The sequence below is a fragment of the Melospiza melodia genome, chromosome 29 (assembly GCF_035770615.1).
Source record: "Melospiza melodia melodia isolate bMelMel2 chromosome 29, bMelMel2.pri, whole genome shotgun sequence".
Taxonomy (NCBI): Eukaryota; Metazoa; Chordata; class Aves; order Passeriformes; family Passerellidae; genus Melospiza; species Melospiza melodia.
In genome coordinates, this window is record NC_086222.1 from 577,176 (window position 1) to 594,161 (window position 16,986).

Below are 16,986 nucleotides of genomic sequence, written 5' to 3' on the forward strand. Positions count from 1 at the left end.
CTCTCTGCCTCCCACAGACCTAGAACAAGGAAACCTGAGAACAGGATGACTGGGACTGCATTCTGCCTGCCCACCAGCCACTGGGATTACTGCTGGAATACACCCCTGCAACTGCAGCTTCTCACACCACCGGCTGTAATTAGGAAAGGACAAACTCCTACTGAGGATAAAATAAATTTTCGACATGTGAAATGCTCTGAAAACCTGCAGCTTATTTTTGCTCCCAGAGTTCACATTTCCACGTGCCATTATTTTTAAAGCAGCTGGGATGACACAAAGGTGTGCTTCTCAGGAGACAGTGCCTGCCCTGTGGGTGACAGGAGAGCTCCACCACCACGTGCCCCTGCTTGAGAGCTGATACTCCAACTCGGCATCAATTCTCAGCTCCACAACTCACTGGTTCCTGCACTCCTCCAAGCCAAAGAGAGCTGGCTCTTGGCTCACCCAAATCCTGAGCCTCAGGAAGGAACTCCTGTTCCTGTTTCCACAGGATGGGCTTGGTCCTTTCCACACGCATTCACTGAAGGGGCTGGAACAGCTCTGGGCATTCTCAAGTGAAAATCACTGCCTGCAATGTCACAGCTCTCTGAGATACACAAACACCTCCACCCAGACCTGCTACTCCAAGGGACTAGTGGGATTTAAAATATGCTCTAAATGGGCATTCTGGGGGGGACATCAGGAGCCCCCAGCCTGCTGCTGAGGATGGAGAGCAGTGCCTTTACAGAGCAGCATCACCTGCAGGGCTGGCAACACTGGCAACCTGCACGTGTCACCCCCAGGTGCTCACCAAAACCGCTGCCAAGACACCTGTGCAATTCCACCTGTGGAGAGAGAGTGGGACATGCAATGTGCAGCTCTGAATGGCACCCTGGTCCTGGGAGGGGGCGTGCCAGTGCCTGGGGAGGCTGGCACAGCCAGGGGAACCCGAGGTGAGGGCTGGGCTGTGATTAAGGACCTTTATTTCCCAGGAAACGACGGCTGCCCGAGCCCAGCATTTCCAGGAGCCACTCCAGGGCAATTCAAATGATGCTGTTTGCTCTGCTGTATCGTATTGTACATCTTAATGAAGAAAGCCACAAGGACAATTTAACTGATAAAAAAGGGCTCGGGAGTGATAAGGGCTGAAACACTAAAGGATGGCTGGAATATCAATGCTGCTGCAGGATACGTGGAAAAGATCAAGCTGTCACGCAGGAAATCTTTTCAAGCACCTACACTGAAGTGACAGAGGGAAAGCTCTAAAGGTCGTGGTGTCTGGAAACTTCACTGCTCAGCTTGTCCTTCGCTGGAGAAAGCATCAGGTCAGCTTTCCAAGAGCTCCCCCAGAAACTCCCTGAACCAATAAATCAAAAGGACAACTCCAAGGGCAGAATTTTCTAGGGTCACCTGATAGAAACTGCTTCAGTGCAGCCTCTTTCCCCATGTTTTATTCAATTAAAGCAAGACAATTGTTTTTCAGAACTACTCCATGGTTCCAGGGGACACGAACTACGTCAGGGTTATACTAAAAGTAGGGGGACAAAAGCAAAACGAAGCAGATTTCAAACCCACCTCATCCTAAGGACTGGATTCCACTGGGCTGGCTCCAGATGCCTGGATTGCCAGCAGCTCAGAGAACACCCTGCTCTCTCCCAGCTCTCCTCTGTCAGACAGGAAGAATGCTGGAGCATTTGGGAATTAAGGTATCAGGTGTCTCTCAAGGCTTTGAAAAGTGTTCCAACACTACTCTGCTATGTAATTCTAGAGATTATGTTAATTTGACCTAATTTTTTCCAGCCACAAAGTCTCTTAACTACTGAAGGGCAGAAGCTGGTGTGGCTCCACACTCCTGAGCGCTGACTGGAGAGGACACACACACAGAGATCTCTGCACGACAGAGGGAGGAGAAGCCTCGGCTGCTCTGGGTGGGAAAAGCACACTGAACTCATGGGCACAGCATGGTGAGACACATGTCAAGAAGACTCAGTGCCAGGGAAGAAAATAGTCATTTCCCTTATCAGCATCAGTAAATCTTCTTCCGACAAATCGCGAGCAGGAACTGCTGGAATCAGGGAGCAATATCACATCATTACTGTTCCAGCCTCCTCAGCAGTTCAAAGGCAACACAGAAAAGCACCAAGGAGGCAATGGAGACCCACTGGGTTGTGCCACCAGAGTCTGAGATCCTCCACCACTGCAAACCAAGGTGAGAGAGCAATGCTGGACAGCGACGTGCTCCTTACCCCAAGGGACCTCTGCCAGGCTGATGACACGGCCATTTCCGACTGCGAGAATCATCTCTCCCCTTATTTTTAGTATAAAAAACCTGGAAAGCTGTGTGAAGGAAAGCCCAAAGGCTACCGAGCATCCACAGCCAAGCTGCAGCAGGACAGCAAACAACCAAACTGCTGTTCATTGGGAAGAACCAAGCACTGCTGTGGGACCTGACACAGCACCAGCTTTGGAGGGCAGTGCTGGGGCAATCCCTAAAACGACAGGCTGATAACAACCCAGCTCCCAAAAACAAAACAGTCCCAGTCATTAAGGTTTGCAGGCACCAAGATCAACTGAAGGTGGTATCCAAGCATCAAGACACATGGGTCCATTCAGCCTTCCAAAACTCACTGGAAGCACGAGCAATTACCGTCAGAGAAAGAAACCTGCGAGCACGTCCAGGTACAGCCCGTGGGGCACGGCCGAGCTTCTCTGCCAACAGCTCTCAGGGAGGCTGCGGGAAAGCCTCAAACCTCCTCTGAAACAAAAGCGGGTTAAGGCCAGGAAGCAACGCCAGGGCAGGAGGGAGAGGCAGCCCGGAACGGGTGCCCGGAGCGCGGCAGGCACCTGCAGGGAGGAAGCAGAGCACGGCGAGGGCTGGCAGGCTGCTGGTGCTGGTGCAGAGAGGCTTCGCCGGCGCGTCCGTGCCAGCGGGGCCGGCCTTGGCTGCAAAAACCTCGGGAGGAAAAGAAGCCACGGAACGCCCTGGGCAGGGTGGTGAGAGTCAGCTGAGCAGCGTCATAAAAGCAAATAAAACGTGAAGGCATTTACACAAGGGGTGCTTTACAGCAACAGTAAACGTTGTGCCATTAGCTATTCAATGGTCCATCCTCACCTGCCGTTTGTCACCTCTGCCTCAAATAAAAAAAAAAAAACAAACAAACAAAACAAAAACCCACAAAAAGCAGCAAGCAAAAGCAAAAGCAGCGGTTGGAATAGGAAAGGTCAGAGAAATGACAATGCGAATGGTTACAAATAAATCAGGAGGGTTTTCCTGGTGAGTCAGGTCTGTGAGGAGGTATGAGGATGTGTCACAGAGGTGTCATGATCTTGCTGGTTGTTTTTATTCATCTTTTCTCGCAAGACACGGAAAATCTCACAAGCTGAAAGGCAGCTCCTCAAGAAGGGGCCTATGGATGGCATTCACACAATAAAAACAACTGGTGGAATTCCCTTTTCTGGGAGAGGGAGGGAGAAGCTTATCACAAAGAAATACCAACATCTTGGCATGAGAAAAAGCATCTTGAGGCACATCAGGCGAATTGAACTGCCAGAGACCAAACTTTCTATAAATTGCTCAGAAATTGGTACTGACGGGACGGAGGCTGAAACGACTGCCCGTGCTAAGGGAGCTCTGAGGCTTTTGGCACCTGCATGTGAAGTACCCAGTGCTGGCCACCAGTAACTGAATGAATCACTTTTCCTGCCATGGCAATTCCCACATTTCAGGAACGCCCACACCCACAGCAAGGACTGTCTGACACGCCGAGCTGCCGGACCAGGGCTCGTGCTGTGGGTGGGCGTATTTGAGGGGGAAAAAAAAAATACTGCAAGTGATTGGTTTGTTGTTTTTCCCCAGGCTTCATGCTCTGCTTATATACATAAAAGACAATAAACATTCAGGACATTTCCAATGGTTATGAAGGTACCATACCTGTGATGGTGGTAGGGATGGTGGTGGTAGTGGTGGTGGTTGTTGTGGGAGGAGGGATAGTTGTGGGGGGATCTGGATAAAATATAAAAAGGAAAATAATAAAAAAGCAAATTAAGAAAAAAAACAAGCAGAACACAACAGCGGTCAATTATGATCAGAGGAAAACAAGGATGCTAAGAAGCAGCATGGGGATGGGGACCCCTCCCTGGCTAAATCCCAGGGGGGAGCCCAGCAGGGACAGCGGGGCCAGATCCTCCGCCCACACTTACCCAGGCTGGAGAACCTGGCCCCAGCCTCTCCCCCCTTTCTGCCTTCTACAGTGCTAAAAAAAATAAATAAAACCCAGCATAAATTAGTCAATGAGAGAGAGAATGGAATGGGAGAGGCATAAGGAAAATAAACTGCACGCTTTCCACAACAAAAAGACCAGTTTGCACATACAAGGAGAGACACGGTGGTGCTTTGGTGGTTGCCTACGGATGCATTTGCAAACCCGGGTGGGAGGGTTGTGTGAGAGGCCCTGCTGTGCTTCACAGCCCGAGCATTAACAGCACACCAACAGATCTCACTGTCTTCCCAGGGCCCTGAACCTCTCTGCTCTTCCTCTATAAACACACGGCAGCAGGATGTTAAAAACTACTTCAAAGGTGGTGAGGGATACAGAGAAACGAACAACACCATTGCTGAATATCAATGTCCAGGTATGAGGAATTCCACCAAGATATTTTAATTAAAAAAAAAAAAATCAATATTTTTCTGACAATTTCAGTTGCACACTCTTGTTTTTGCTACTAGGGCATCGTTAATGAGATGTTTCTCTCTGTGACCATTTCTCAGATGGACTGGACCTGTTGAGATTCAAACCCTGCTCCTCGTCACGGGATTGATGTTACACACAGGGACACATCCTTATCAAAACTATCGGGCAGGAGAAGGTAGATATGAGAAGATGTAAAAGAAAAAATATGTATCAATGCCCAGATGATCAAACTGAATGCACTTAGTAGTCAGAAAGACTTTGAACTACGGATTCATTTGGCAATAATAGAGCATGAAACCTTTCATGGGCTTTTGATTTTAGGTTTCCTCCGTAGCACGTCAGCTGTTCCTCACTAACACATCTGCTACTCTTTTATCTCTGAGCGAGCTCCCTTGGATCCCCTAATTAAGATATCTGAACTTTAATTATATACTGCACCATTATTATATTCCATCCAACTTCCCAAGAGTTAAGGAACATCACCCCATAGTTTGCTGTGCTGTGAGCAGTCACTGTCTCTCCTCTGCATCCCAAGGATCTCAGCCCCTGGGCTTCTCTCTCACTGCTGACCCACACGTATCCTGGGAGAGTGGGGATCCTCCCAATGCTTGGGGAGGCCCCCAGACTCACACTGACCAGCCTGGTCTGGCTGTGCCGTGGGCTTTTCCTCCATAAAACCAAAAAAACCCCAAAAAATCTGGAGTGCTAATGGAGCTGGAGGTTTCTAGCAATGTACCTGCCCACGCCCACGGGGACAAAAAGCATAAAATGAACTTTAGAAATGAGCGTGTGTCCAGCGTGTGTCCATGTGATGATACACCCCCATCCCACGTGGGCAGCTGGGGAGGAGCTGGCACAGCTCAGCTGCTGGAGCCACATCAAACCCCGGGCCTGCAGGGATGTGCCTTGCAATGGCACTGCCCCAATGCTGCAGGGAACAGGCTGCTTTGGCGTGAAAGGAGCCACGGGCCAGAGGTGTAGGTGCCCCACCACTGAGGGGCTGAGACCCCCATGCTGAACCTGCCCTCAGCAGCAGCTCTGCGCCAGGAGGCTTCACTGATGGCCACAGCCCATCCACTCTGGACTCCTCCCTTTAAAATCAAGGGCTAAAAGGATTCCCTGTGCTGTCCAGAGTGGATGGCCCAGCAGGATGGTCCCAAACGGGCAGCACTGGGGGTGATGGGGTGTGTAAAACCCTCCTGTGCCCATGAGCAGCCCTCCTCTACACGGACACACATCTGCCAGATGCCTAAGCTGGAACCCACAGTCTCCATCCCCTGGGAACCTGCATCTCCTTCCAAGTAATGCCATCCTGGCTCTCCTCCTGGGGATTTAATCCCAAGAGGAAGCAACCCCAAGGAAGTCTAGCGCTGTCTATTCTTGCTCACATGCAAAATGCAGAGTAATTATGTGAGATTCCCCACCAGCTCTAAACCTCAGGGCAGTAATGCTGGGGAGGTGCCCCCAGCCCTGCCTTGGCCCAGGATGGGTGCACAGAACTGCACCCACCCCACAGCTGCTTTCTGGCAGCAGCTTTCATGATTTCCATCTCGTGGGGAACTGCCTGTGTCCTGTTCCAACTGCTCTGCTCTCTGCAACACTGGCTGTTTCTTTCAACACTGATGTAAACAAGCGGGCTTTTTACATAGTGAGCATGCAAATTACCAATCATAAATGCTTATCTGACTTCATTTTGTAAATTGGAGTCTTGTGGAGCGAGAGGCACTAGAAAAATTACCTATATGATGGGGTACATGAGTTCTGTATAAGCTCAAAGCTGTCACTGCCTTGAGTCTTTAGGTGAGTTTCTAAGACTGGGCTTAAAACCACTCCTGCAGAGCTGGCATTTGGAGAGGCATGGGAGGCTCTCCACTCTTTGACTGGATCAACTACCAGAGAGCTCAGACTGCAGAGCTTCAGGTGGCTGTTGCATGGAACAAACTTCAGACCAAGTTTCTGTCCCACCTGAGTGGAACTGTAGCATTGTTCAGGTCAGAAATGACCAAGACCCACCAGGAACTCAGCCCAGCCACACACAACCGCCCTTGACTGAGAGTTTAAATATGCAGCCCAAGGAGCAGCTCATCATTAACTGGGGGATTGCCCTGCCAGTGCCTCCTGAATCTCCATTCCATGCAACACCTCACGGCAGGAGCATGAGGCTCACAGCAATGCCAAAGTAGCACAGAGGAAAGGAAGAATTAAAGCAGGTACTTAACAGCGCTTTAAAAGATGCTGAGGCATGTTTTAGTGTCTGCCCAGCCACACAGACAGGCTGAGGGCACCTCATTCCTCCCGTTTATTTACTGGTTTGTAATTATTTGGGGACGCTGCCTGATTAACTGGCTAGGGAAAGGCTCAGAACCCCTCGGACCATTGCTGAGGCCTCTGGAGGAGGCGTTACCAGAAGGACAGAAATCAGTGACAAGCCCAAGGAGAACCGCACAGTTCTCCCCACGCCCCTGCTCTGGCTTTCCTTCGGCTTCACTTGGGAGCTCCCAGAGCTGGCACAGGCTCTGTGCCCGATGCCCACGCCGAGCGCCCCGCAGCACCCAGCGCCTCCCCAGCCCCTGCCAGCCCAGCACAGCGCTGGGCTCAGGAGCCGCCTGCAAACCTGGCATCGAGCAAATGTAAAGTTCTGTGACAGCTTCCCGAGCAGGGCATGGTGCAATCAGGTGTAAAGGAGTCTAGAAGAACGGTGGTTTTTCTCACGTACCGTATACAAACAGCATGTAATCCGCATGTGATTTCCCCACCGCGTTGGAAGCCTCACAGCGGTATGTACCATTATCTGTTTTGTTTAGGTTACTAATGAGAAGGTTTGAACCAGACACTACAACGTGTTGAGGCATCTCATCATCTACTCTTAACCACCTCATGTCCGTAGGCCTACAGAGGAGGGAGAAAAAGAAACAGTCACATTACTATTTTCCTATGGTCAAGATGGCATCTTCAAAAGTTCATCCACAGACAGAAAGCCCAAACCAAGAAAAACTGTAAAGAAACAACACATACTTTTTTGCACTACTCAAGCCCAGATGCTGTAGGGCTTCCTCAATTTAAATTTATTTAAACCCAACAGGAAACTGTATCCAGAGCTTAAATTTTCTGAAAACACTAATGCAAGCAGGAAGAAAGTTCATTAGTGGTTAATCATTCGCTTACTCAGCAAACCTGAAAGCTCTGAGGCTACAGACTCAGTGTTGATCCACGGGGTGCTCTGAGGGCAGAGCTGCACAGCAGAACAAGCAAGGTTTTGTCAAGTTTGAACCCTTCCACAGGCTGCCAGGGCCCCGGTGACCTCGGCAGGGGCTGTGCTGTGCACTGAGGGAGTTCCAGCCCCTCTCCTGCCCCCAGCCCGCCTGGCAGCCCCTCCTGCACCCCACACTGATGGAACCCACGTGGGCAGGGGTCTGCGGCATTCAGGGGATGAAATGAGCCTGGGTTGTTAGAGATGGTAAAGATTCGAAGCGCTGAAGGGCTTTGGGAAGGGTCTTTTCACTTTGTGGGGTGTTTAGCATCTCTTATCATTAGGCCTTTAAGCAGCAGTGGGGGGACAGATCAGCTCTTTCTTAACAAGAAAATTCCAGCACTGTTCAGGCCACTCAACTGCTGTTAAAGGGGAGTTTCCTGCAGCACAGCACTGCTCAGCCTGCCTGGCTCCAAGGCTGGCAAGCGGGACCTCATGCTGCTGGAGGCATCCCAGGGCTCAGGCTCTTCCCTGGGTACAAACAGTACATGACAGCCATGGTGCAGAAGCTCCTGATGCTTCAGCACCCCAGCCATGGATCCAGCACCAAGCAAACTCAGCTGGGCATTGGCTGACTGGTTTTGGACATGGGCTTGGTGCTCTGTCCCTTGCTGCCATGGAATCAGCACACAAGGCACAGTGTGGGCAGCAGGAGCTCCTGAGACAGCCCCAATGCAGTTTAACTTCAGTAGGGGTGGGAAGGGTTTGAATACTCCTGGGTACAGTTTTTGAGGGGCTCTTTGTGCTGTGGAGTCCCCAGCTGGTACACGACACAGTAGCTGCTGCTCTGAGAAGAGTCCCTGGATGCCTCACAAGTGACCATTTCAGCATCTTCCCACTTCTGTCATAGTTTTAGGGGGTTGTGTCTAATCTAACAAAATATCTGTATTAATACCAAATAGAAATTTATCCTCTCTAGTCTTTTTTCCCTCTGAGCTTCCTTCCCCCAATATTTAGGCTGCCAAATTTTGCAGAGAAATTACTTTGCTTAACTGGAGAAACCTCCCCCTTCATCTAAAACCCCTGTAAAAGATTTCATGAAACCTCTTTCTCTTAAAAAGATGGAGCCAAACCCAGCTCATTATTTTACTGTGTGTTTTCTTAGCTTTGGGAGACCCAGGTGAAGTGACCTAGAGAAGCCAATTCCCAGCACATCGCCAGCACCACGAAACGTGCAGCAGCAAGCTGCCAGGGAGATGTGTCTGTCCTATTTAACATGGGAATGTCTTACTCATAGCCTGCAAGGAGAAAATGCAGAGAAGCCTGTTCATTAGATTCCCAGGTGACAGCAAATGGGAGGCGCTGCAGGTACCCGGGGGAGCGGGAATGCAGAGGGGCTTGGCAGGCTCTGAGCAGGGAATCGCTACTAAACGGGATTCAGAATTCAGCAGGGACGTGCCAGCCTCTGATGCACGGGAAGGGACTGGCCTCGCGCCCAGCAGAACAAACTGGGAACCAAGCAAGGACTTTGGGAATCAAGAAATACTGTGGATGGGGATGCAGGCTAGCAGGAGGATGAGGGCAGCCCCTGGTGCCTGCCCTGCCCACAGCGCCCAGCTGGACGGGCTCCAGCTCCCCACGCCCAGCCCTGGGCACGCTGCCAGGGAGGCACTGACAGATCTCAGGGATGTTTGCAGAAATCTCATGGACATGAGGAAAATAAGGAAGGATAGTAAATACTTGACAGCCATAAATCCAAGTGGAAGAGAAAGTATTTTGGAAAAAAAAAAAAATAAAGCCGACAAAACTTAAATTAGAACAGCAATGAAAGTGTGAGAAAATCTACCCTCCCTTGCCAGGATTTTCCTGATGCATAAATTTCTTCAACTGCCTAAGAAAGCCTCAAGGGCTTGGCAAGAAGAGGAGAGAGAATAAAACTGGTATTCTATAAAAACCACACGAGGCACCAAGGGGGAGCAAAACCATCACACAGTCAGTACGAGCAGAAGGATGGACTGCCTTACCTGGGGATCCATCCCACTTCCCCAAGGGCCAGTGCTGTGGTGCTGCGTGGTGTCCGTGCACTGGCACCTCCAGGGGCCACAACTCCCCAGCCTTGCTCTTGCAGATTAACCAAACCCACGATTAACTGCAGATTAATGCCACCCCAGCCATTCCCTGGGGGAAGAGGTGTCCAGCTGGGAGCCTTGTCCTGCTGCACCCGAAGGCTGCTGCATGGTGGCCAGGAGGAGCTCTCCTAGGAGCCTTCCAGTGGAAATTCCTTGGCCATGAGGTGCACAGCAATAAATGCAAGGCCAGCAGCTGTCTGGGTGCAGGAGGCATCTCTGTCCTTCCCTCTGGGACACTGTCTTCACAGCAGAGAATGGCAACACAACAGCGGCCGCGCAGCGTCCCGTCACCACCGGCCCACCCTGGGAAGGGCCCAACTTACTGTGGCTTTCCAAAGGCGGTGCACGTCAGCTCCAGCGGCTCCCCTTCTCTCGTCAGGCCTTGCAAGGGGTAATTCTGAGACACCCGCACTTGAGGCTTATCTGCAGGACACAAAACACGGCAGGTGAGCCCCTAACCCTAACCCTAACCCGTGCCCGCTCGGGGCTGGTGGCACCGCGAGTCCCCACGGCCCCGCGCTGCCCTGGAAGGGCTCCTGGTGCACAGCTCCTCCCTAAAAGGAGCTCCTCCAGCTAAAAGGAACTGCTCTGCCATCGTGCTGAGGAGAAGCTGGAGAGACCCCTGGTGCCCGCGATGGAAGGGTTCTGCGGGGTACCAGCGACTCCTGCACCACAGCCCCCAGGTCCACGAGTGCCAACTGGGCTGGACAAGAGATGCTGGTTAGAGACACAAACAGAGCCACAGCCACCGCTGCCTCTGTAAACAACAGGAGGCTGCACTTCATCCGGATGAAGCTCCTCTAAATCCTACAATAAACAGAGAATTAAAGCATGGATAGTTAGGGAGCCAACTCAACAACACTTTAGTAAGACCCTGCAGGAAAAAAAGAGCCAAACCACAAACCTAGAGTCCACAATTAAAAAATTCATTACCTCCCATGACTGAAACAGAGATTAAAAACGCAATCTGAGCTGTAGCTAAAACATTATCAGTGCAGGAAATCAATTCAAGGCTACAAGTGCCATTAAGCCATAGATATTTTTCAGGAATTTACTCAACTGTAAGGAACAAAGGAAGGAAAAAAATCAGTATGCATAAAGGTTGAAACCATTTAAATGTTTCTATTTCCTTTGAGAGTAACTGCTACCCAAAATATTGGCTGGCTGCATTTTATTAACTGTGTTTAACTCATTAACATGCCTCCTATGGAATAATAGAGATTAGGAAAAAAAACCTGCGTGTCAGGATTTAACCAATTTAAACTCTCATAATTTTCAGTAATGGAATAAGCTACACAAGTAAATCCTCTCCCGAGATGACTCTACCACAACATGTCATCAGCTAATCCCTGTTACAGATGCTTCCTGCAGCTCTGGAGCTGGGGTGTCCCTGTGGGCTGGGGGTGCTGGCAGCATCTTGGGGTGTCACTGGCTGAGGGGACAAGTCCCAGTCCCACAGGACGTGGGGCAGCTTTGGTGTGCCCTGGAGTGGCAAGAGCTCTGCACAAGGAACACGGGAGGACAAGTTCACCTGGTGTAATGCAGCAAATAAATCACCTGCACATCCTCGGCACTGCTCCCGTCCACAACTCCCACCCCACAGCATCTGCTCCCCACTTCTGGTGTGCTCTGCAGCAGCAGCACCAGCCCGTGCCAGTGCCAGGAACGTGGATGGTGTCATATCCGTGCTGTGGAAGGAGCAGCAAACATCCCAGCCCAGTTTACTCAGCACACAGGGACTGAAACACTTCCCTTTGCTGTTTGCCTCTCCCACTGCATCTCCCTCCCATTAGGTGAGTTTAGTATTTCTAATGAGCTGTTTACTAATGACAATTACTGATGGAAATGAGGAGGAATACACCCAGGCTCGCTGTACTGAGCACAAACTGCCAGCTCCATGAGCTCCCACCCAGCTGGGTGAGCCCTTCCTCTGCCACCTCCCAGCCCCAGGAGCGGCATCAAACCAACAGAGGCAGTGAGGTGGACCCGTCCCATTTGGATCCAGGCACTGTGGAGGGGTCACCTGCAACAGGAATCTGGGTTTATCAGCACTGCTCAAGCCAAGAACTTCCCAACACAGTTACCACAGCAAAGGACTTGTCAGCACGCTGGGAGTTACAGAGGGCACTTAGGAAAATGTACCCGAGCCTGAAGGATGCAGAGGGATGGCTGGACACTCCACAGGACCGGCTGGCATCAGGCTCACAACATGAAAAAAAATTTCACTCAAGAATCTGGAGGGGCAGTGGTGCCTTTCTCCCTTTGTTTAAGGACGTGCCTTTAGACAATCTTAAATTCCACTTCCAGTGCTCACACCTGCCTCACAGCAAGTCAGTGTATTTCCTGCAGATTATGGACTCAGAGCGCAGGTTTGTGAAATGCCGAGCGCCCTGGGACCCCAGCCCGGCTCCTGTGACATTTAGCAGCACACGGACAGAGCTCTGATGGCTCCAAGGATGCTCCAGCTGTCTGCTCCTGCCTCTTACAGTTCCAGCAGTGATGTCTGCAGCTCTTTGACGTGGGGTGATGACCACCTCGCACGGTAACACAGGACACCAGGCAAGAAGTGGCAGCTTTCACCAGTGCCCGAAAATCCTCAACTTGGAACTTCACAGCATCACACCACTGGATTGTTACATAAAAATAAACACTTGCATCTGTGCACCCGAGGCCCTGCATGCTCCGTGGCAGCCAATTAGACCCAACAACCCACAGCTATTTCCTACTACGCCTCTTTCTAGCAGCTTAAAAAAAACAGCCTCGTAATTTAATAAGGCACCTTTATTAAGCTAAATTCATTCAAAAGCTCAGAGTGATATACAAGGTTAAATACCAGTCGTCTAAAGGTTACACTGTAGCAGCAGCCAATTTGAAAAACTTATTACAAAGCCATTCTGCGTTTAATGAGATTTCTCTCACAACAGGCACGGCGCGTGCCCGTGCACTGGGGTCTGCTGGGGTCTGCAGCCCCAGAGGGACCACGCACCCCAAAACCCTCATCTCCCTTCAGGATGCCACTGGCCACCGAAGCCAGAACCCATTGACTTTCACAGCTCTCAAGCTCCGTGCTTGGGAGCTTACCAAACCACTCCAGTTATTCTGCATTTGTCCCAGTTCTTCCTTTTTTAGCTGCTCGCCCCATTTTTGTGCCATCAGCAAAGATTATTAACAGTGACTTTTTAAGAACTTCAAATGCTTCAACTGAACAGCATCAGGCCAAGCACCCAGGCCCCTGCGTTCCCTCTAAAAATACCAGCACTGCTGATTACTCCCTAATGACTATCCTTTGAGATCTGCCAGTTAGTGATTTCTTAATCCATTTAAACATGCACTTCATCGATAATGCTTAGATGTCATTAATCAGCCGAGATAAAACATTACACCGAGTTCGGGGCCTTACAAAAGCCTAAGCCCATTATTTCCACCCGTTTCCTTTCATCAGGCCAGCCCAGGCAGGCAGCTCCCTGCCCCAGCCCGCACCAGGCAGGTTTGGCAGGCGCAGCTCCCAGGGATGCTCAGGGCTCGGCTGTGGGACCCTCACTGACCATCCCTGGGGACAACCCGCGCACCCTGCCCGAGGACACGCTCCCTGCGAGGCTGCAAACAGCCACAAGGCCCTTCCCAAGCGCTGGGAGAGCGGCACGAGGTGCTTTTGGCAGCGCCAGGCCGGCAGAGGAGCCGCCAGCCTGGGCTCTGCCACGGCTTCAGCCGGGCAGGCTCCGGCCCCTGCCAGGCGGGGAGCGGCCGGGTCCAAGCTTAAAATCCGTTCTCTGATCCCTGCACGAGCTGCTGACGTACCTCCTGGCAAACCTGACGGCAGATGGCATCCCTGGGAGCGGCATCTGCGGCCAAGCCGTGTTCCTGCCCAACGCAGGTAAACCCAGCCTCAGCACTTCCCAGATAATGCTCAGCACATCTCCCTTCAGGTGGGCATCGCTTCATCCAGCTCCTCATCCCTGCGCCAAAGAGAGCTGCTCAAAAAACTGACTTGAGGGAGTCTCTGATCTCACTCAGGGAAGAGCAGGAAAAATGTGTTTTTCAATATTAAAAGGAGTCAGCAAAGTTAACACTGATCCTCAGGTGTAAACAACAGCCACCTCTATTCCAAAATCCAGCGGGGCTGCTCATCAGGAATGCACTCTGCGTCAAAGCCAGCCCAGCCTGGCAATCCCCTGCCTGCTCCTCACCTCTGACAAGGACGAGAGGCTGCACTGCTGATTTTCAGCCAAAATACAGAAATCTATTCAATAAATAGATCCCGTGTCTAAAATAAGGAATGAGCAGGACTGGCAGATCACAGCTTGTCTGGAAGAGCCTTGTCAACCCCAAACACGACTCTGCAAAATTCACCCTTAACGAAAGCAATTTAATCATGTTGCTTGTTGCAGGAAAAGGAATGCCAGAGCCCGACAGGCATTTTGGGGATAAACACTTCTCTTTTAATATTTAAGCACACTCTGCTGCTTAATGCCTGCAAATGGCAGAGCCCCGGTCGCCCCACACGCTCCGTGCTCCCAACAACATTCCTCCGAGAAAACCTTATTAATGAGCTCACAAACGAGCACCCAACTGGGAAATGTCACAAACAAGAGTGGCTAATGCCCCAGAAAATCAAATAACTGAACACTCGGCTGATTGTGGTGCTTTTCATATTCACTAAAAGAAAAAAAACAGCTTTAAATCAAAGTTTCTGAAGGGGTCAACACCTCGCTGAACAAAACAACTCATTTATTCGCTTTTAGCGATCTCCAGATGATAAATTACATTGATGTTAATAACTTCACTGCAAACTATGCAATTAATATTTGTACTGGACGGAAATGTAAGGATTACTGGAGATGCGGCAGCAAACGTATGCGGCTGATTTTAAACATAATTGGGCACAAAAAGTTCTCCTATCGCAACAGCAGAGGCTGCAACAAGACTCCACTGGGGCAGGCTTTAAAGGTACACATGTAGGTACTACAAAAATGAATGCACGGGTAATTATAACTTCAGAAAAGGACAAAAAGCCAGCCCAGAGAAAAGGCCAAAATCCAGGTCCGACGCTCGCTTCCAGTGTCACATAATGAGAGCAGCAAACGCACCACAAGGGCTCAACTCGCACGTCTCCCAGAATATCTGGTTCCATTCAGCTCCTTAACGACATTTTAATGCATTTTGTTGCTTCATTTCCTTTCTAAAATTACACCCAAGGCACTGGTCTCCCATCAGATCCACGGAAACACGGTGGCTGCAGCAGAGCTGGGGACATTTCCCCTCCAGTGCCACTGTCCCTGCCAGGGCTGGGGGTGCTCCCAGCATGGGAGTGCTGTGGCCACTGTGAGTGCGCCACTCTCACTCCAGCCCTGCCTTGCTTTTGAGGGGTGCTCGGGGAGGGTTTCACACGTGTCACACTGCTTGTTCACAGAGATTTCCTTCCAGTAACACACCCTGCAGCCACGTGAAGGCAGTCACCTCCAACTTCACCATGGGCCATGCTGTGCCAGGGCAGATATGCAGCAAATGGCTTACTCCATAAATAGGACAAGTTAACACCCAGCATTGTTGTTTTCTGCTCTTTTTCTTGGAAAACAAACCCCACAACTTTTTAGTTGCATCTCAGAAAAAATATCTCCCTACTCTGAAATTTAGTCAGACAAAAAATACCTCATTATCTGAGCAGGCTCCATCCATCATCCTCCTGTCCTTCCCCAACACATTTCATGCTCCAGTTGGATACATTAAGTGCAGAGAAATACGACATCTGCTGAGAAAAACATTTTCTTGTGCCCTGCTGATGTTCTGAAGGGGAGGATCCGCTGCGCCCGAGAGGGGAGCGGGCAGGATTTGTGGGGAGAGGAAAATCAGAGCAGAGAGTGGAACAGGCAGGCCAGGTAAGGACCTGCTGCAGGGAGAGGGGAACAGGCAGCCCAGGTAAGTGACCTGCTGCAGGGAGAGGGGAACAGGCAGCCCAGGTAAGTGACCTGCTGCAGGGAGAGGGGAACAGGCAGCCCAGGTAAGGACCTGCTGCAGGGAAAGCAGCCACATCCACACGGAACGAGCCAGGGATTCCCAGTGTCTCTGCAGACCTGGGAGCTGGGTGCCTGCAAGGACACGCCATGGACAGTGGAGGCACAGACAGCAGCTGGAGAAGCATCCTCTGCTGCACATCCCACGTCCAAAATCAGCTGAGAAGGTGTCAGTGCAGGAGCCCCAGGGCAGAGCTCTGTGGGAGCACTGATGGGGACGCCTGTGTGCAAGGACAAGAGGCTCTTCCTGCTGCCCACACTCTCCCACTGGCCAACAACTCATCACTGTCAGACAGCAGAAGCTCCAGGGTAAGAGCTTGCTCTGAAACTGCCTTTTCTTCAAGCTACAGCCCTGCAGCAGGTATGAAATGCAGGTGTCTGGCCATGCTCCAGCCCATCGAGCCACAAGGTCACAATGCAGGACAAGTTCTTGGGCTGGGGCTCCTCTCTGGCCATCTGCTCTGCCCACTCAAGGAACAGACTGGGCTAACGGGGTCAAGTCCCCACATTGGGACATAATTACTTTTAACAAGCTCAGAGTTTAAATCAGAACGTAAAACCAAATCAGTCTGAACTCTCCTCTCCTGCTCATCCCTGCTCCCTCCTGAGAAGGCCTCATTCCCACAAACAGCCCAAGGAAATGCAGATTTCAGCAGCAGGGCCTCCAGTGCAGGAGCTGAACAAAGAACTGTGCTTTAGGGGTGCTTTGCCCTCATTGCACAGGCAACCCCTAAGGCTGCAAACCAAAGTGGCCAAGGAGGGATTGATTTGAGGAAAAAAGAGATGAAATGTTCACTTAATTCCCCCGAAACAGTGGCACTCTCCTATTCCACCAAATCACCAGGATTGCAGAGATTTCTGAGAGGAAGCCTCAAGGTTGTCCAACGCTCTTCCAGCCCAGTGAGTTCCAATCCCCTCACACAACAGGGTAGATGGCATTTCTTGCTCTTCCCCGTTAAGTATTTGATCACGCCTCACAAAGGTGC

At 50.9% G+C, this 16,986-nt stretch overlaps 1 protein-coding gene across 9 annotated transcripts in view; it reads right to left on the bottom strand.

Annotated features, from left to right (window-relative positions):
* CADM1 (cell adhesion molecule 1) overlaps positions 1-16,986 on the bottom strand; it is a 134,331-nt gene that overhangs the window by 21,716 nt on the left and 95,629 nt on the right. For 5 of the 9 annotated variants that reach the window (XM_063178281.1, XM_063178279.1, XM_063178277.1 and 2 more), the window contains exons 6-8: positions 10,313-10,412; positions 7,387-7,559; positions 3,911-3,982 (exon numbers count right to left, since the gene is read on the bottom strand). In XM_063178281.1, coding sequence (XP_063034351.1) covers positions 3,911-3,982; positions 7,387-7,559; positions 10,313-10,412 — 345 coding nt within the window. The remainder of the gene's footprint in view (positions 1-3,910; positions 3,983-7,386; positions 7,560-10,312; positions 10,413-16,986) is intronic. The other 4 variants (XM_063178283.1, XM_063178282.1, XM_063178280.1 and 1 more) reach the window with 1 other exon arrangement.